The 22110-nt window shown below is 31.8% G+C and overlaps 2 protein-coding genes across 5 annotated transcripts; both read right to left on the reverse strand.

Moving 5' to 3' along the window:
• Nucleotides 1-871: 871 nt before the first annotated feature.
• LOC123693358 (protein spaetzle-like) lies at nt 872-8749 on the reverse strand. Of its 4 annotated transcripts, none has more exons than XM_045638418.1 (6): nt 8541-8749; nt 4802-4877; nt 3730-3860; nt 3336-3449; nt 1396-1496; nt 872-1090 (listed from the first exon to the last, which is right to left on the reverse strand). In XM_045638418.1, the coding sequence occupies exons 1-6, from the start codon at nt 8574-8576 to the stop codon at nt 916-918; spliced, it is 633 nt and encodes a 210-aa protein (XP_045494374.1). In that variant the 5' UTR covers nt 8577-8749; the 3' UTR covers nt 872-915. The 4 variants fall into 4 exon arrangements, with proteins under 4 accessions (XP_045494374.1, XP_045494373.1, XP_045494372.1 ...); XM_045638417.1 differs by having other exon boundaries at nt 3730-3878; XM_045638416.1 differs by having other exon boundaries at nt 4751-4877.
• Nucleotides 8750-13999: 5250 nt separating this feature from the next.
• Nucleotides 14000-20033, reverse strand: LOC123693385. Its single transcript, XM_045638458.1, has 6 exons — nt 19895-20033; nt 18557-18608; nt 18187-18332; nt 17883-17975; nt 16024-16130; nt 14000-15663 (listed from the first exon to the last, which is right to left on the reverse strand). The coding sequence occupies exons 1-6, from the start codon at nt 19916-19918 to the stop codon at nt 15483-15485; spliced, it is 603 nt and encodes a 200-aa protein (XP_045494414.1). The 5' UTR covers nt 19919-20033; the 3' UTR covers nt 14000-15482.
• Between the last annotated feature and the right edge of the window lie 2077 nt (nt 20034-22110).

The raw sequence follows: 22110 nt of genomic DNA on the forward strand, positions 1-22110 counted from the left end.
TTGCTTTTCTTCTATACGTAACGTGTGTAAATGTAGTAAATAGCTGCAACTTCTTCCATTTCCATCTTTGAAATGGATCGACATGACCGCAAATCGCAACGGTTCTTCAACCGCACTATGCGGGTAGCCGTCCGGCTGGCCGCATTCGCAACCGCATCCTGCGGTCAGCCGGACGGCTACCCGCATAGTGCGTATGAACCCTAATCTTAAACGATAGCTCACGTGCGGGTGGCAAAGTTGAGCGGGTTGCTTGTTAGGGGTGTACACATAGAGTTTTAAGAATTCATCTATTTGTCAAAAAAATTCGTCTAGAATTTTATAAGTATTTTTTACGTACTCAGCGTATGCAAAACTATAACCTCCTTGGGGCTTAGTATACCGTTGCTGGGACACCCTGTATATTAGATATGTTTTATTCGTTTTATTACTCTATTTTATATTGTGGACCTTTTTAGTGTAGGCTTTTTCAGCTATCACATTCGAATTTATCTACACAATGATATAAATATTTCGTGAATAAAATATGCTTTAAAAACTTAAATAATAATTATTTCTTATTAAATTTGAAACACTTGTCTCAGAAAGTTAAAGAAAATTTACTGAATTTGAAACTGGATGGCGGTGTGGCATTGCATGATTAATGAACATTTGTGTTTTGGGTTCGATAAATCGATATAGGATTCATGTAAAAAAATACTTTAAAATCTGGATCATACAGATACTAGCAATGTTATTAAGATAAAAGTATACTCGAATGTTCATTAAGTTATACATTGTTTGTTTCAACATCACTTATGTATGATATGTATGCAATTATAGAGCTAATTTGATTTGGTCATATCAATAATAGGCAATAAAATAAAACACAAAAAATACTTAAATACTATATTTCATAAATTACATTAAATACAAATATTACACGACTCTAGCCACGCAGGAACAACAACTGGGAACTTGGAAGGGCCTCTCGATGACTTGGTTGTTGTCATCTAGAGCTATCATGTTGCGGAGGACGTATTTCTGTATGCACTTAGCCTCATAGCCCTTTTGAAAAAACGCTATTGAAGAGCACGATGCGCTCTCGCCGCCTCTGAAAAAGTGAATTAATGTGTTAAAAGTTTCTGGATGTAACATTTGTTCGCGCAGTGCCATCTAGTGCAAAGTGGAATAACTATGGAAGTCAGATGACTGATATTATAAAAAAAAATCTTAGGGAGTACTTTGAAAATACAATATATGGAATCTAGGTACTAGAAAAACAATATTACACATATTACTTTTCTATAGGTGCACATCAAACCCTAAATCTTTCTAAATTCGTGCTGAGTTGTTCCCTCGAATATTAATCATATGACTTATCTTCTCATAGTGATTAAAAAAATGGATAAAACTTACTTGCATATTTCGACACGGAACGTCTGCCTGGGCTTCTGCTTGTCGTTAACTATTATAAACCAGTCTTTGTTAACATCTTGTGCCACTTTTGGTACAAATATCTGGAAATAAAAATAATTTTTTATTTATATTTTTATACTTAAAAATTAGACTCCTATTTAATTTAATTAAAAGTGGGTACATATCCAAGATAATAATATTATGAACGCAAAAGTTTGTAAGAATGTATGGATGTTAGTATTGTTTATATTATGAGTACCACGTGGTATCACGTGAATAAAGCCGCGCGCTCCAGCAAGTACGTACAATATTGTAAAATCTTATTAAAAACTTTGTTGTCTAAACTGCTTCATTTAAGGTATAAGGAAGTTTACCATGAACTTTGAATAATAAAGGTATTTTGCATATCATACGCTCTAAATATTTTTTATCAACTTAAAATATGATTTAATTTGTTTTTTGCTCTCTATTACCCTCTAGCCTCTAATTAATTTGCGGTAGGAAAGATGTAATTAAAAGTAGGTACATTAAACCACAAACTATGCCTTTAGTTGTATCTATTGCTATTCTATAATTCGATCGAGATTATTTATTCTTAATTTCCACACTACACCTATCTAATTAATACCTACAAGGAATTTAATCTGAAATGGAAAAAGGGCTGCAACGTTTTAATGAAACTTAGTACCTATAGAAAGAGTTTACGGGGCAATTGATCTAGCTAGATTATTTTTGTACAGTGTAAAAAAAAACCCTAGCGAAGCGAACGTGTGTCTTTTATTTGTTTGTCTTTCTTTCACCGCACAATGAAGTGATTTTATGGTAGACTAGGTTTCCGCTCACGGCTTCGCCCGCGCAGTCAAAGAAATACCCGCATAGTTCCCGTTCCCGTGGGATTTCCGGGATAAAACCTAGCCTATGTTGCTCAGTGAAGATGCAGCTTTCTAATGGTGAAAGAATTTTTGAAATCTGTCCAGTAGTTTATGCGTGAAAACCATACATACATGCATAATTACAAACCTTTCCTCTTAATAATATTAGTATAGATGTGATATTTGTGTGGAGATATAGTTACAAAACTTAAGAGTGATACAGGCTACTTTTTCATGGGAAAGTCTCATTTCTACTACTTCATACTAACTACCATTATGATGCGTATTTGAAACTGTTACTGTTAACTTCCTTTGACCACTTCTTGACACAGTTATTAATAACTAAGTCAATACAATTCGCACATGAACCGCAACGAAATCGTTCAAAATAATTCTATTAAATAATATTCTTTTCTCTTTGTAATTTTTAACTTCCAGTATATTATTAATAAGTTTTTGATTAAATTGAAGCAAAGGTGATGGTCCAAAAATGTATGGACCAAAAACCCAGAGTATGCACGTATGTACTGCACAATTTACCCCACCGAAAAATTAATGCCCATATCCATGGGGTATGAGAGTTATAGGCTAACAAAGTATATATGGAAAAATCATGAGTAACTTGTTATTTTTACCATTTTTTACAACAGCAGTATACTATTAATCCATCCATCAGCCGAAGGACGTCCACTGCTGGACATTGGCCTCCCCCAAGGTTTTCCACTGCGATCGGTCCTGTGCCACCCGCATCCAGCGGCTTTTTTTTATTTTTTTTTTCCGTTGGGGCGGAAAGGTCCTCGAATGGCGGCCGCGAATCGGAGGACGTAGTGTTGGTAGGCCGCCCACAAGGTGGACCGACGATCTGGTGAAGGTCGCGGGTAGCCGCTGGATACGGGTGGCACAGGACCGATCGCGGTGGAAAACCTTGGGGGACCCCTATGTCCAGCAGTGGACGTCCTTCGGCTGATGGATGGTTTAATAGTATACTGCTGTTGTAAAAACTGGTAAAAATAACAAGTTACTCATGATTATTTCATATATTAATTAATTATCGTAAAATAAACTTACCCTTTCGGAAGAAACGCATAAATCAATAGTTTCCTCTTCAGGGCCTATTCTCTCAGCGATCTGGGGAGGCTCCAGTACATCTCTATTGAATTTAGTTTTATTATCCCTTTCAATCTGAAAATGGTTAATTTGTAAATGTATATTATATTATTATCATCAAGATATTTACGTTTTTTGATCAAAATTAAGTGTGTATACTATATATGTATATAATTATATATATATACATACACTTGTCTAACGAATGATTGTAAATATTTATAAGTAGTAAATAAATGAATGGTAGCGGAAAGCTTATCTATTGTAATTTGTAAGTACATTATTCTACACTGAAACGTTCCTATCAATAAACAAGTATAAAGTTACAAAGAAATAATAGGTTATAATATTTTACCTGTTGTATAACATTGGAGACAATATCCTCCGGATAGTTAGGGATGTCTTCACATATTCCTAGTCGTCTACATTCCTCAGGTATTTGCAATTGAAAGTCACTACCCGACCTCGATGTTAGATCTGGAAATACTATAGGACTCTCCATTACTGAAAATGTTGGAAATAAAGCAAGTAAGTTACACAATTGCTCATTCTTTCTGTGGTACTAATGTGTTAATTACATAGATATTTTAAATACCCCATCAAAGTAAATATATTTTACTAGCGGTCCGCCCCGGCTTCGCCCGTGGTACATATTCAGGTTTTCTCTACATAAGAACCAGCCTCGTACTTCAAGGAATATAATAAAAAAGAATTAAAGAAATCGGTTCAGCTGTTCTAAATTTATGCGCTTACCAACACATTTTTGGATTCATTTTTATATTATAGATAACTAGCGGTCCGCCCCGGCTTCGCCCGTGGTACATATTTCGCAATAAAAAGTAGCCTATGTCCTTTCTCGGGTATCAAAATATCTCCATACCAAATTTCATGCAAATTGGTTCAGTAGTTTAGGCGTGATTGAGTAACAGACAAACAGAGTTACTTTCGCATTTATAATATTAGTATGGATTATGAGGAATAATAGGTACTTGGCGGCAAATGTCAAGAGGAGCAAAAAAGACAAAGCAAATAATTAATTTCATTGTTGGTTAATAAAATAAATTGAGCGAAACCTTTTACATCACTAATTTTGTTTTACTTTTAGCAATAAATGTTAGATCCAATTTATGTTATAATTTTTAAGTTGATATTGCTACACAATCACTTTATTTAAGTTCGAATCTCAGTTACATTTACTATTTAAAATGTCAGGGGTCATTTAATTACAAAACACAATTTATTATAAACTAGTTGTGTTATAAGCTGAATATACCCTCTACCGTAGCCCGCACGTATTAAAGAAATTACTACATCTTAACGTAATATTAGCTAAATGTTCAAAGCGTAATTGGATTCTCGTATCGTCGATTACAAACCTCGTCTATTGATAAAAGGCTTCACAAATCTATTCAGGATTTTGTACGAACCATTGGTTTGGAAATGTGGTGCCCTTCCGCTCCGCCACTCTGTTTCTTCGTAGGCTTTGTAGCTTGTTATCTGTAACTAAAATAACAACACATTGATTGTTACGGAAAACCAAGATGACACTTTGAGCCTATTTATCCTGTTTATTTAAGAGATACTTGTGAGGGAAGGATCTATTTGCAAAACTAATGTGGTTCTCAAGAAGATTATTTGGTACAACGAAATAGTCCTTGATACGAATACATACTGAAAATAAACTAAAAACTAAATAAAAACAATGGAAAATATCTCGTACGTTTGTGCGTATAATTTTACGCTCCATAAAATTGTACTACTCTAGTAGATTTGTTGTTTTTTTCATTGAATCAGAATGTAAATGAAATAAATTAAAATAATTTATGTTAAGTTAACGTAAAGTTACGAGATTGTGGTTATTTTTTTTCTCAAAACAAAAATAGGTATGTTGAAAATAAATTTATGCATTAAGGCCAAAAATACGAAAATTTACGAAACCAAAACCAAAACCATACCAAACTTTCTATGTAAAAATGATTAATTAATGATTGTCTACTTTCAATTCATAATACATTTATACCAAATTATTTAAGTTATGCGTTAGATTTAGTACATATAGAGAAATATGTAGGTACCTATGTACCTACCCCCAAAAAAATAGCCTTGAAGCCAAACGAGGCGCCATGAGCATTTTAAATGTCCAAGGTATACCAACCTTAGTATACTTATTATTTATGTTTAAGGGGTACAAGTCAGTAGGTGTTATTACATATTAATTATTATACATTTCATTAATACAGGTTTTCCTCATACTTTGCGCGATTTTGCACCCTTGACCTTTCCAATATGTTTGTAGACTCTATTTACACTTCGTTTTAGTTAGCAAATCTGTAAAAGTAAGGCTGTAAGTTTGTCGTGAATAATTATGTAATAACAATTGCTAAACGTTATCAGTATAATTTAAATATTTAACTCGGACAGTACGTACGTTTACCTATGCATTAATAAGTATAATAAAGAAAAAATGAATAAATAATTTATGATGAGAACACAACTTTAAAATCGCAGTTTAATCTATTTTGTGGTTGAGTGATCTGCCTTCCTATTATTGTAGAAAAAAGAGGTCATTTTTATCGTACTTAACCACTTTGAAATGTCTGTATATAAGGCACCTTGCAACCAGTTAGAAAGAGCTAAAAGAGGTCGTATACCTAAGGCCCTATAAGTTCATTTAATTATCAAATTATATATAGAATCTATGTATACGACCTATAAGTTCAATGACTCTGTTCAAAACTCTTTATTGACTATTATGAAAGTTTATATTTTTTCAAGGTCATTAAGACCATTTTTTTTCAACCTTCAACATAATTTTAATTGAAAAACAAGAAATAAAAATAAAATATTTAACTATAAAAGAGCCTAAAAAACTTGTAGCATAGGTAGCTACCGATACGATATGAATGCGAAACATTTATGATTAAAACACGCGTAAAGTCATAAAATCCGTCCGATGTTGGCCATTAGCTGTTAGCTGTAATCAATTTGCTTATCTTGATTATAAAGGTTTGCAAAAAACGAATTTATAGAGTTTTAATTCCCGTATTTCAATTTGTAATTACTGTGTTGTATTGTGAATAATTTTAGATCTTTCGTCTTAAAAATGCTCTGAGTTTTTGTTTTTGATAACCTATTTAAAATTGAGCTTATTAAAAAATGTAATTATTAAGTCTGAATAATTATTTTTTGCTCGATTATCCGAATGGTGAATGTGTCTATTTTTAGTTTTCCGAGATGCAAATGCAATCAATTTCATGACATCTTGTACCTACTATAAGATTTCCATGTCCACAACATTTACGTAAGATATAATATTATAATATTAATATTGTATTATGTTTATGAAGTAATGACTATAAGCTATAATGCCATTCATCTATTTATAATCACACTATAAATATAATAAAATAAAAATAAAAAGTTCATTTATTTGCCTTCACAACTTAAAAGTATTACAAAGGATGTAGCATTTTCGTTGTGAAGGACTAGTGTCTCAATATAAACTAGAAGCTCTACCTCCAGCTGCAGTTATTTAAATATTTAACTGTCCTACCATACGCTTTACAAATAGGTAGTACACATAGCTTTATACAGAAACTTGCTAGCCCACGCCACTTCGTCTAGCCACAAACGAATATTTTTGCAACATTTTTCATTGCTACTTCACTCCTATTGTCGTACCTGATAGTCAAAATCGCCTTTTAACCTTACTTTGAGCCATCATGGATAAATTGACTAACTATATAAAATATATATTATATACGGTCGAATTGAGAATCTCCTCCTTTTTTGAAGTCGGATAAAAAGATTTTCATTTCGCAACAGTTGTTTCAGACATCAGCACGTAAAACCAAATAAACAGCCAAACTCTTCAGATAATATTAGTGTAGTTGTGTAGTTTAAAACGGTATATAGAAACGAATATTTAAAGAATACATTATTTTTCGATTTACAATGACGCAGGTCGCTAATGACATGACGACGAACCGCTATTGCAGTCCCAATATAAATGTGCATTTATTATTAACACTTCAGTGGATATTTTAGTACATGTAATTCTATTTACATTTTAAATCTAAACGTCACTTATTCAGATTTTCTAGGTCAAATAAACACCTGAACCTGACCCGAATCGTATAATTGCGTATACCTAACACTAACTTTTATCATAGTATGGTACTTAGTTAGGATATATAAAGTTTTATTTGGTTGATTAATTCATTTTTAATAAGAAGGTCATAGAAAAATACATTAATTAACGAAGTAGGTTTATCTGCAGGTGACATAAAATTTAAAACGAAGAGAAAAAGTCTCTACAAGTCTCTACATTTTCTGGCCTACGTGTTTACGTACGTACTATTAAGGTAGTTACTACCTATTTATTGAATATATAAACTGTTTTCATATCTGTGAATGCATAACAAAACAGAATTCACGGTCATTGCATTTATTTGTTTCATTCTTAGCGTTCGCACGAAGTCATATTAATATATTCATAATAGACGAATAAATATGTATATCAAAAGAAAGTGAACGCAACTCTTACTTTTTGATCGTTAGTCAACACGGCACGTTTGTTTTGGGGACCAGTGTAGAAAAACATTAGTTATATGTGTGGATAAAATGGATTAAAATACACGATGAGGATATGTATACTGATTATAATGTACTACAATATTTTATGTACTGCAATATCAATCAGTTTTTAAACCTATAATGATCAAAATTTATCGTTTTTAGTCATCTTCCTCACTACATAGACTTAATTGCACCCTTAAAATTAATCTCTCAGTCAGTGCACAGTATTTTATTAGCACAGTATTTATTATTCTAGATACGTAGGTGCAAAAATAGAAAATGAAGGATGACCTACGAGTTAAGTGATTGTACATGTACATGTACAATGTTTTAAATGTCTATGTTATATATATATATACCTAGACCTAGAGGTTTATTGTGAAGTGATAATATAAAACCTGTTTTGTAATTTGTATAACCATTTAGCCATTATTACATTTACATGGACAACTGATAAGAAAAAATAATAAATAAAAAATGTTGTTAAACATAATAAAAAAAGCACGATCGTTAGGGCACTCAGATTATTTTAAGAATCAATATATTATGCGATAAAACTACCTTGAAATAATTAAAGAATATACGTACCAGATATATCCACAAAACGTAATATATCCAAGCCATCACTAAATCCAGATCAAATCATGATCTCACAAACGTTCAAACTTATCGAAATAATCTATCCATCGTTCGGACTGTTGGCAAAATAAATTGTCAAAATTGTTATTTAGTCTGTGGTAGAGTTCACACATTCACTAGTTGGTGCGTTCGAATGACAACTGGTTGGAAATGACCGGTAGAAGCTAAATCGCATGCCATTAACGGTAACCAGTTTATCATGACCTCCACATTATATTGTTCGGTTGCTCCCGTTCCCCGTACCTGCTGATCGTGGAGCTCTGAGGTGACTGGTTGTTGATATCTGATGTATTATTATCACGTTTAATTGAGCCGTCTTACGTATAGCCAAGTTCATGGAGCGTTGAGAAAACAATAAACATTACTTATGTCTGGACCTACATCAATTTTGTAAATTTATTTGTAATGTACTTTAAATTGTACGTTCATAGTTTGGGCATTAGCTAATTGACATTTTACCAAACTATATAAAAATTATTTAATGACTTGGTAATTATAATTTAAATATTTCAAATATCTCTATCTATAAAGGAATGAACATTAATTGGTAGAGTTTAATTTATTTAAACGACTTATTAATAGCTGTCAAATTAATTACTATCTAATAGGTAGGTAGGTATTTTTCTAGGATCATTATGGAATTTAGGCACAGTATTACCGTATTTAAAATTAAAAGTGGTATATTAAAACAATTTTCACAAAGGCACATTATTCATAGAAATCGGGAATCTCTTATACTTCATGTAAAGGTTCTGGGCCTCTACATACGATTTCAGGAATTCACCACACAATCACTTTTTCGTGATCTTTAAAATCGAGCTTTGTTGTGTCTTGCAAAGATATAAGAAGTTTAAATATAAATAGAATTATAGTTCAATATTTATTTATTTCTCTTTACTCTGTAGTAGTTACCAACTTTATAATTTACCCTAAGTATGCATTTAGAAACATGTATCCAAAATTACTGTTAATGTAGAGACGAATACCTACTACAAATCTATTCGCATTCTCAAAGCATTACATCCAATTATCAGGTTGAACTTGAGCCTAGATATCGTTAAAATAAAAACTTTGTTAGCAACATACAACAATGTAATCGTAAAGTGCTCTAAAAGTGTGAAAGGTCTTAGGATCCCCTCAGGAGCGTTGTAAATTTTAGAAAGTAATAGTTAAAGAAGAATAATAGATGGTATTTATAATTTTTTGTTGGATCTATGTATTTTTTAATTAAAAAAGTAGAAATAAAAATAGTGGAATATCACGTCACGAAAGTATCAAAAAAATCAAGTGGTGGCTTGAAATTTAATGGGTCAGCTAATTGAGTAAATTTATTATCACCACCTGAGTTATAAACATTGTGTTTATCTTATTAATCTGTAAATGTAAGAGAATGGTTTAAATATCGGCGGAAATTTCCATTCCTTCAATGGCAGGTTAAAAAGCCCTGCGATAAACAGACGAGGAAACGAAGTTTCCGATGACGTCCATCGAAGTGCACTAAAATATCTTTCTTTTTAATCATTTAGCGATTGTTTGTATTGGCGCCTATTAACGCTTTTAAAACCATATACGGATCTGTGGTAAGGAAGTTATTTTGGCTATAGTAATTACGTATCATTTTATATTGTGTTTAATTTGCCTTGATTAATTGTGACGTGTATCTCATTTATTAATTGATACTTTTGTTATAATATCTGCACACTACATGGACACACATATCTGAAAGGAATGGCTTGCCTTGAGTAGGATAAAAATGCAAAAAAATATAAATATATAAGTACAAAATTATATTTTTAAGATAATACTACTGTGTTTAGCTGGTCCAGCGAAAAGCCAAAGGTGAACCGAATTAGACATGAAATAAATCATGTATCAAATATTTATTCTTCCTCATAATAATAATGCAATATTTATGAAAATAAATGATTAATGGAAAGCCATTTTTAATAATGTTGTAAATAGTTTTACATAAAAATGCATCAAGCAGATTTATTTACATAAAAATAGGTACTTTTTACTTATAAAACATAATGTGCGTCGACGATGTGTATTTGTAATTTAGCATTTTAAAATTAAACAATTAACTACAAGAGATGGAGAGCTTTTCATAAAATTAAGACATTAGACCCAAAAAAAGAACCCATTGAATTAACGAAAACACTTGTACTATAATTGTAGGAAGGTTTTTTGAACTCATTAGGTACCTGCCTGATTATAAATGAATTAGCTTGGATAACCAATTGGAACATCAAAGGTACCTAATCTTTGCGCTAAGCCGATTGATTAAACCCGTTAGTGCAGACTTTACAGAGAAAGTTTGCGAAATCAGTGTTTATTTATAACGGAAACCTGTTCAACTCTCTCACTACCATATTATTATTTTATATGCAAGTAAAATTAAAAAATAATCCATTATTTACCTCTATTCAGAGCATCTTCGAGTAATCAATGCAGTTTTCCTAGAATATTGGAATTATACAATGTATAAATAGAATCCGATGTTATAATGATTTTATGGTATACACGTGCTTTATTGTGATTTGATATATTATTTGAATATATCGGTATATATAGTCATACTTAATATACAGCTATCTGCTCCATGTGTTTAGTCATGCTGGGTATTCATTTTAAATAAATAATTTTTCATCATATTTTCTTTATTAATATACAACAATCTACATGTAAATCTTAAAAATAATTTCAAAAAATATACATATTTTAAACAAACTAATAAACATATAGATACACTCTATAAACAAAATATAGGATAGATTGTGAATAATTATTATTATCATTGTGTATATTTAAAATTTTGTATACTTATTCGATTGAAAGCATGAATAGGTTAAATACCAGTTGCGATCACGTTTTATACATCCATAGTAGGTACATAGTTGATACATAACGACTATGGAATTAGGTAGTAGTTAGGTAGTCTTTTTGTATATTAGTTTGGGCACATATTAAATTTGTTTGGGTCTTAAACTCTTCTTGTATTTCGTTGTATCTATTGTAATCTTTACACAATCTCAGATGATTGTCTGTTTCCTTGAACATAGGCAAATAAGCGTAAGAAGAGGAAGGTCAAGGGTTCAATAGCCGATTCTCAAAATTGATGCCTGTTTAGGTAAAGGTAACATAGAGGTAAAGTGATTTTATACTTTCAGGCTCTTCAACCCTTATTTTTATATCTTTGTTTTAATTGTTACTCATTGAATTTTTTGTGGTATTTTTGTAGAAAATTAATTGATCTTTTTATCTTTCTTTCTTTCCATGCCCATAATGGATTAGTATGATTTCACTTTTATTAAAGTTCAAGGTGACTGAACAGTTACAGTGCGTTTTTTTTTTCATTCAATACGGCCAGCGGAGACACTTTCTTTCTTAACAAAACTAAAATCCGTCCGAAGTTTTAAAACTGTAATTATTGCATAGTACATTTATGGAAAGTTTTTCTAAAAAAATTACGAAAATTAGATTTATTTTTAGAACACATTCCCATTTTCCAACTTTTCTAGGACTTACCTACCTTCCAACTGTTCATCCTTCGCTTGTAACCTTTACTTGAATAAAAAGTTAGGAGACTGCTTACTAAAAATATTTTTTATTTAAAAGAGTTAATACTAAGAAGGAATTACGTTAATGTTTGACTTTTAATTATTGCTAAACGCACAAGCATAAATATTGCTCTCCATTTGAGTCATGGTCGAATGCAACGACGTCAAGTCAAATGTGAATGTCTGATTGGTCTGATTGTACAAAAACACACACATACACACACAAACGCATGTACGTCAAAGATTGATCACAATTCCCGGACAATAGTATCTCAATTTAGTTCCTATAGCAAATATCCCTTCCCTTACACAATAGACTGGACGACATTGTTCAAACGCTCTAAATGAGTCACTTATATATGAGTTACTTTATAAATTTCACGAATCACAACGCATACCTACACTATATAAAATAGCACTGAATTCCAATGTAATTTTCCTTTAACTTTTTCAGAAATATAGGATTGTAGGTGAAAGTTCTTTATTCTATCGGACTTTAAAAGATCGAGTTTTCTTCTCTAAATTCGCACTAAACTTCGGTTCACTTAGGTTTTCATTACATTCGCGTGACACTGAACAAAATATAGGTTGAAACTAGCAATCACTTTACGGACTCGATTCTTACATGCGGTACTTCCCCGCGAGCACCTGCTGCCTACATATCATTTCATTGCAATAACGGGAAAATACATAATATAAGTATGTTCATGGCGTGTGCGTAAAATCCTAATTGCATACAATCGTAGGCGGTTTTTTTGTACGTGAAATTGATATTCATCTCATAACTGTACGTAGTGGGTATTCAGATTTCAATGATTCACTTTATTTTAGCAATGCTCTATGACTCTAGTAGAAAAAAAATGAGGGTTTTTTCGATATCACAATGGATTTTTGTCGTCCATGTAATGTTTAATTTTAATTCAATGATGGATATTTTTCGTATAAAGTATTTTCTATTCTTTAATTACGATCGTCGTTGCAATAATTTTCCTTAAACTGCACGACAGCAACGACTTGACACGCTAATTATTGTAGTGGGTAATATTATTACGTTTGTGTATTACTCATACGACATTGCATATCAATTAACTGAAACATGCACATAATAAGGAATAATCTAGAAAATTTAGAACCTATAAACACAGATAATAATAATACTATAATGAGTAAAAAATACTATGTAGGTACTCATTTACGAGTATTGACAGGACTGTGCGGTTTCATTAGTCGATTAGATTAAATAATTACTTTAGCATAATGCGTTTGAATAGTATTTGAATAAATACAACATACCAGTTGTTAAATTAACAGTTTAGATAGTTATTTTAAGTATATAGGTAGGTAATATAATAAATATGATATAGATGATAGAGCTTCTGGGATTAGGAACGTGTAAAGTTAATCACAAAAACATAATATACTATGTTTAAGTCCATACAATTTAGGATCTACACATAATTTTAATTAGGTAGTATATGCGTATATATCTACGTCTATCTTATATAGTATATTTATTGTTTTTTCGTTTCTTCTAAACCCATAATATAGGAACAAGGTATCCAGGGTAACTTTCATCTTGGTTCATCACAAGTGCAGAGAAGGTAGTATTTATTATAGTAATCTGTGAGTTTTCGGCGTCGTTGTAGTTTCAAATATAATAGGTATCTATTTCTCCTCTACGTTTATAGGGGACAAGCTTCCCGCCCGCGGCTTCGCCCGCGTTTTGAAAGAAAAACCCGCATAGTTCCCGTTCCAACACACATACACATCCTCACAAACCTTCGCATTTATAATATTAGTAGGATGATATAGGATTTCTTTAAATTATCAGGGCAAATAAAAAATGTGTTTGCTTTTATTTCTTTATTTGTGACTAGTTTACAAAAATAACATACAATTAAATAAATACATTAAGCTTACATACTGATTTGATGTTAATTTTGTGTTCAGGGATTAACCGTGACCCATAAATCAAATCAAGTTAGTTACAGCTATTATAAATAATTACATAAAACGATGGTTTCACATACACGATTGTTTATGTGGCTAATGAAGATTATTCTGATTGTTTGAGATTTTATCTGTGTTATGAGATCATGTCTTTAAAAACATCACGTGGTTTGCTTGTACAGTCGTGAATTTAGGTGTAGTAAGAATAGGAAATATGTATACCTAATAGGTGTTTCTATATACTTCAAAGGCCCAAATATTTTTCACTAATTACCATAGCTTTTTAGTAGGTATAAGTAGTATATAAAAATGTAACTATAAATGCTTTAAAAAAATCTTACACAAAGTTCGTACAGGTTATAAAATCGATTCTCTACCAAATTTTAGCCAAAGTGGTGAATTTAAATACAGTATTAAAATACACCTAATTAAAAAGGATTTCACTATATAATGTTCATAATTAATTATATCAAGCATTTATGTGAAGAATATAGGAATATAGGTAGGTAATCTTTGCTTATACATGGTAATTTATTTCATACTGCCGTAAACTTTAGTTCTTAAAACTAAGCCAAAAATAATCTTGTACAAAGTATCAGTATAATATGAAGCGATTTTTTAAATAATGCGGAAGTTAAGTACATATTATACATTTCACGAGGAATGTGACCTTTTTAATCCTATTTTATCTATATTACATAAAAACAAACAAGATGCCACACTTATAACAATTAATTCAATGAATATGTATTACCATGGACCAATATACATATTATTGGTCCATGGTATTACATAGCTGACCATAAAGACGGCTCATATCTCTATTTTTATAAATAACACACTTAATTAAGATAAGTTTGAGTCAGTTTCCTGGATTTATCAATGTTGACACAGAAAACGTAAAACAAGAAACAAGTCAATAACTGCGTTAAAATAAAAACAACCGACTTCAAACTTGCACAGACAAAAATGCTCATAAAATAAAAACTACTAGGCCTATCCGAATAAAATTTTTATGGGACCAATTCGACACCATTCCGCATCGAACAAAAAAAGAATCACGTAAATCGGTTCAGAAACCTCGGAGTAATCGGTGTACATACATAAAAAAAAACATACCGGCCGAATTGATAACCTCCTCCTTTTTTTTGAAGACGGTTAACAAATTGGAACCCTTTTCACAATTCACAATGGCATGGGCAGCGTTGGGCGAGTAAAGGCAATCACGTAGTGTAAACGTAAACGCCTGTGACCGTCGTCATGCGGCATGACGGAAACATCGTCAATCATTTGTTGGGCCAACGCTGTCTATTATGAAGAGAGCCCAAAACACTCGACGTGTTGTCAAAAATCAAGCCAGAAGCAGATTGGAGATACTTAATCAAAACATATCAGCGGGTCTGTAATTACAAGTGCAGCATACTGGAAGTTGGACTTGGATTGTTTTAGTGTCCTTTTCACCATTCTCTACCAACACTTCCCATTTGTTGTACTTCTGTTTGCAGAACGTTACGTACGCGCTGTTTTCTGAAAATACGTTGAAGCACGGAGCATCGGGTTTCCTGTAAGAAATAATCAGATTAGTAAGTATGGTTCATCCGATTTGCAAAAATACAATTCTCGTAGCAACTAAATCGATTTGGGTGTAAGAGTAAGCTAAACATATTTTATATCTAGTGCTCTACAAATCATTCGTAATGTTTATTTAATACTTTATTGTGTATATAAGGTACCTACATAAAGGCTATTTAAGTTATCGATATTTTCATGTAATAAAAATTCGTTGTATGCTTAAAATTTTAAGTTGTAAACCGTAATTACTATTTTTATGGGGCAAGGCTGTGGTTTTCAGTGATAATTTTTTGAATTATTTTGTAACAATTTTCTTCCATCGTTTCATGAAAAATGTTTGTTGTACTTACGTGCATCTTTCTAATCGCACACGCTGTACATAGTCTACGCCTGGTGCTTGCACTACTGTTTGCCACGGATCCTCTCGCTTTTCACGCACCTTGTATAGTGGCTCAAACTGAAAATATTAATTTTATATAAGGGCTTGTAACAAATACAATTTATTTCAAATCTACACACTACGCTTTGTCTATAATTTAATTTTGTAGGGAGTTCAGTACCTTAGTGTTTTATGACAATATGTTTCCTCGTATTATTTTATAACCATAATATAAATTACAACATAATCTTATGTAAGATAGTAGTTATCTTGTATTTCTGCAGGTAAATTGTCATTTATGAGGAAAGTACTTATTTCCAATTAATCAACTTCAAGTAAGTTTATAACTACCTATGTTAAAGAATAATCAATTGATATGGATAATTTGCGAATATCCGCGCGTTCAGTGAATTATTGAAATGAAACTTCTTTAGGCACGTTGAGAGTAAAATTTCAAGGTCGCGTCATGTCAATACGGTCACGTCATGGTACGAAGATTTTCGTATCTTGAATCTTGCCAAAGAAGTTTCATTTCTGACACGTGTGCTCGGCACACACGCTCTTTTCTATTTCATATCTAAACAGGTGTGGTTGATTGTTGTTATTTCATAAGTTGTATGTATAATTTATTGGCTCAGTGTATGAGAACCTGTTCGCGGCCTTGTTATTATTTCCGCGTTGTGCACTGAAGATTGTCTACGAAATACAACTAATTTGCGTAAAATTCTATAAGTGTTTGCGAAAATCCCAAAGTACGGGATTTCATTGTACAATACCTGTTTTGTAAACGTTATTTACCCTAGAACAAGTACTTTATGGTAAACGGTCGTAAAGTTTAATTATGTTTAGATGTGGACAATGGGCATCTATAAAACTTGTTTTAGCGTATAAAATTACCAGTAGATACGTGCTGAACGAAAAGTCTTTAATAATTTATTTATATAGGTATCTACTATTTGCGAGATAATTGGCTATGTACAAACACGGAATAATATACAAACATAGCCAATAACTTATAATTAGTTATTATAAAATCTTGTTTCGGACTTTCGGAAGTTTTGCTCAGTATTGGGACAATCTTGGCTTGGTCGAATCTATTTTATTAACGTTCTTCTATGCAGTTTTGAGTGATCTTCACTTATACACATTATATAAATAGGTAGTTACTAATTATATATATAATTTATATATTTTAAATAGAATGTAGATTTGTGGAATGTAGGAATGTTTTATTACACTACGTGTAGTAAATTGTAGGACGTACGCGGTACGTGAGGGCTTATTATTATAATGAGACGGTCGAATTGCGAACAACAAGCGATTCTACTCATCTAAAATATAATATTATAAAGCAGAAGAGTGTGTTTGTAAAAAAATATTTCGGTGTTATATAGCCCATTGCCATTTGCCATATTAGCCTATAGCCGAGGAAGACTATAGGCTATATCTCGCTAACACCAACAGGAGCGGATCACTGCGGGTAAAACCGCGGAGCACAGCTAGTAATAAATAAGCTGGGAATTGAGGTTAGTCATTTAGTCTTATTCAATTTTTAGTTTTAAGCTATAGGTATTGCATAGCTTCTATCGCGGGCCTTGAGCGCGGGGACCGAATCCAGAAATGCGTAACGAACCTCCCGCTCCCCACTCCGACGGGCACGGAGGTGGCATGCTATGCAATAGCTTTACCGCGGTAGTCCCCGAGTGCCACACGTCTTTTTTTTTCTTATTAGTTTTCATGGAAATTCTGTTTCCCTATCTGTCGTGTGAATATTATATTATAGGTACTTTGTTATAATATTTTTCTATTTTTTATTATTATTATACTTACAGTTACTTCGCTTTCACAGTCGTCTCCTTCAGTTGGGTCACCTTGTCGATTGTCAAAAGTGATTGTCACTAGTGAGGGTTGAGCTAAAGGTTTCTGAAAAGCACGAGTAAAACATAATTTTAATAAAGCGTTCAGGAAAGTACACACTTTTTAAAAATAACAATAGGATGATGACTGTCTCTTAGATGCTTATAGTGGAATAGTGTTCAATGTTCATCCATATGCTACTATATTCCTTCAAAGACTGAAACTACGAGCAACTTTCGTAAGGAAACAAAAATATATACATAATAAAGAAACTTACATAGCCCTTGAACATCAAATTGAATTTTTCCTCTGGATAGTTCTTCGGTTTGATGGTACAATATGTGAGATTCCAACACGCCTCTGGCACGTCGTCTGCGATGTTATTGTATTTGGTAGGGCCTGGATATTTTATTGGAGTATCGACTGAAATAAAATAACTTATATTACAGTTGTACAGTCGTATTTTACAGAAATATATAATTTTAAAATAGAGGATTAGGTGTAGGTACTAAAACGATTTTGTACGGAATATTAAATATATTACCTATCGACCTAATATTCTAAATAGTAATAAATATACTGACTAGTATAAATATGGAATATTTTGTATTAAAATAGTTATTACGAATATACTTAATTTTACTTACTTTTAGCTGCCGCGGCCGCAGCGTATGTGCAGTAGAAACTATAGACTACAATCTGAAAATAAAATTAAACATAATTTTTATTGCATCCTATAAGCACAGTATGTATAATATTCAAGGACACTTAGTACTTGAATGACAGGTATGACTTAAACTGTAGTTGGATTATTATTTATCATTTAAAAATGTCAACGAAAATATTAATTAGTTTAGTTTTAAACCTATTTATATATTGACAAGATAAAAGTATAAACATGTTCTTATTTAAAGTTTCACGTACTGCGTGCAACTATTTGAATAGATAATTAAAATATCCTACTGACTAGAAAACTTATTAGATGCTAGGAAGTTAGAAAGCAGTGAAAAGCATTGCCAATGCAGATTGTGCCTACTTATTATGAATGAACTTGTTATTACTAGATCATTAAGAGAAAGTAACTAGTGCTTAGACAAGATCCAATAACAAACAAAAGTTTAATATTTTGTGAAAACTGAAATACATTATCTACGTTTTATTTGATTTTTTGTTTGCACGCTTTTTCGACGTTTGAGACGAGAAAGGCTTAAACCTAGTTACTCAATGAAAAATTATGAAGCGATACTTATTTAGGCGGGTTGAGAGTAAAATTTCAAGATCGCGCCAAAGTCGCGCCATGGCAATACCATCACGTCATGGAGTAAGGCGACGATTTTGGTATCTTTGAATCTTGCCAAAGAAGTTTCACTTCAGACATGTGTTTGGCACATACGATCTTTTTTATAATTTTGTTATAAACAAGAACAATATACATAGTTAGTTAGGCTTTTATAAAAAATGTAACTGAAAGAAAATGTTGCTGCGCGGATTATAATAAGTAGGTATTGATTAATGAATGTTAGTAACATTAGGAGAGCTATTACTGATTATACTTTTATTAGATATGCAAAACATCTGGAATTATATTCGTCGGTGACCTGAATTATAATTTACAATATTTAATATTTTCGTATACGTTAAAAATAATTTGAATAATAATTCAAATTATTTTTAAAAAGTTAGGCATTAATTTAGATAAATATTAAATACTAAACTTTAACGGTAAAGTTAACATGGAACTTAATATCTCATATTATTTATCTTTTACCGATTATTATTTTTAGTACAGTTTAAGTTTATGTTCCCATAAGATTTTCTAGTGACCTTACTATTCACATAAAATAGTAAGCTATTTTTAAACTTAGTCAAAGAATTGTGTACATAGAGCCGTTTAAACCATTATTAAAAGCCGGTTAGTAAACAAAGGCATTTTAACCGGTTGACATTTACGCTACTAAGACGCTAAAAAGAAGTCCAAAACTTACAAGAAAAGACGCTTTCAAGAACATTTTGCTGTAACACTATAAACTCTCTTAGAAACACAGGATTATTTATTCCGAGCAAGTGACGTGAAGCCACCGTGAAATCCAAATGTACACTGAATGCATAAGACCCAGGCACTTGTTTTATGTGAATAATAGGTACTGATGACAGACTCTCAATGAACTGTTTCTCATAGACGGAAAACCGCTGCATTTTTTTTTTCATGGAAATCGATCGCCGACTCATTACTAATTGTGAATGGCATGTGCTCCATATTATTTGGTATGAATTGTTTTTTTTATTGGTTGTCAAAATATTTGATTTTGGGTTGATTATTGACATTAGATATTCGAGCTTGCACTAATTCGCATAAAGCTGATATTGGTATGAGGTATGGATGCTACACTCACACGATTATAAACAAAGTCTGAAGACGCAATTGTTCCCATATGTGCAAAACATTGGATACAAGGTCACAAATATTGGTTTTTAGCATTTGCAACAAAAACATTTCTAATAAAGATCATGATGATGAAAGTTAAATATCGTGAAATTTTTCAACATAAATGAACGACTCTACACAATAATTTGTCGTAAGTTAATCCGAAAAATCTTTCATGATTGTATAATATGAAACTAATTTAATTGTTATACTGACTTTACTGTTTACCTATAGGTATTTACAATTCAAGTAGGTATTATGAATATAGAATTGAATGGTGATTTATGTAGGCTCCAACTCTATTTTAGAAATTAAAAGGTAAAAGTCGATCTACGAAATTCGACATAATACCTATATAATATCAAATTTCCGAATTTTGTGTGAGATAACTAATGAGTCATGGGTATTTCAGTAGTTACCTATACAATGCAAAAGGAACTAATGATTTCTACAAAAAAAAAAAAAAATGCAACAGCTGTTCTTAATTTATTTTTGTTAGTTGAACAGCACAAAGATCAAGATTTAGAACATTGTAATTTTATTTTCCACCTGCTTCCCAAACTGTGACGTAAATTAATAGTCACGACTCACAAAATATGTCATCGGTTTTCTATTACGTATGTACTTTGGTCATTGGTTGCAGATCAGTCACAAATCCATACTAATATTATAAATGCGAAAGTAACTCTGTCTGTCTGTTACTCAATCACGCCTTAACTACTGAACCAATTTGCATGAAATTTGGTATAGAGATATTTTGATACCCGAGAAAGGACATAGGATAGGTTTTATCCCGGAAATCCCACGGGAACGGGAACTATGCGGGTTTTTCTTTGACTGCGCGGGCGATGCCGCGGCCGCGGGTGGAAAGCTAGTTAGAAATAATTAAATAACTATAATTTATATTCATGGGTTATTTGCACTTATGATTAAAATTATTCTTTCTGTTTGATAATAATATGATTCAAAATATATTCATGTAAAATGTTACCAAGACTCTCTTGTAGTCTGAAAAAATTATGAGGTCCAATGTAGAGCCAAGCGTCCAACTATATACGTTTAACTCTATACAACCCCTTACTTAACAAACTCTATTTTTTTAGTTCAAAAATGCGTGTCTGGACACCAGAATATAATTAGAAGGCACTCATTAAGAAAAGGTAATCACCATTGTTGTAATGAAATATTGATCACATCTTTGCTCCTGTTTTACATAACTATATTTATTATGATATGAATTTCGACACTGAGAGCCAGTTAGAGGATTTTTCTGATAAATCACTAATATGAAACTCTTGATGACCTCTATTTTCATACATTATTTATCAGAAACTACTGGTCCGATTTCAAAAATTCTTTCGGTGTTAGGTAGCCCATTTAAAGAGGAAGGTTATAGGCTAAGATGATGATCATCAGTCATCACGCTTAGACCAACAAGAGCGGAGCAATGCGGGTGAAACCGCGGGGAACAGCTAGTAAATCATACTTGAACTGGAAAAGAAAGATTCCAATTCAAATGTATGAAGTTTATTATTATTACGTTTATTTCTATTTATTTCTATTTATAAATTAATAATTATTTAAATAATTATTTCTACGTTTATTTCTATTTATAAATTTCTTTGCGGTCTTACTATTTTTTTTTGGTGGTAAATCATAATTTCTCTGAAACACAACATGAATGTACTTTCGTTCTAATATTATATGGACTTCTCAAACAACTACTTGTAATTCATAGTCAGAATGCATAATTACGTCACCATGATCCAGATGAAG

The sequence above is a fragment of the Colias croceus genome, chromosome 7 (assembly GCF_905220415.1).
Source record: "Colias croceus chromosome 7, ilColCroc2.1".
Lineage (NCBI taxonomy): Eukaryota > Metazoa > Arthropoda > Insecta > Lepidoptera > Pieridae > Colias > Colias croceus.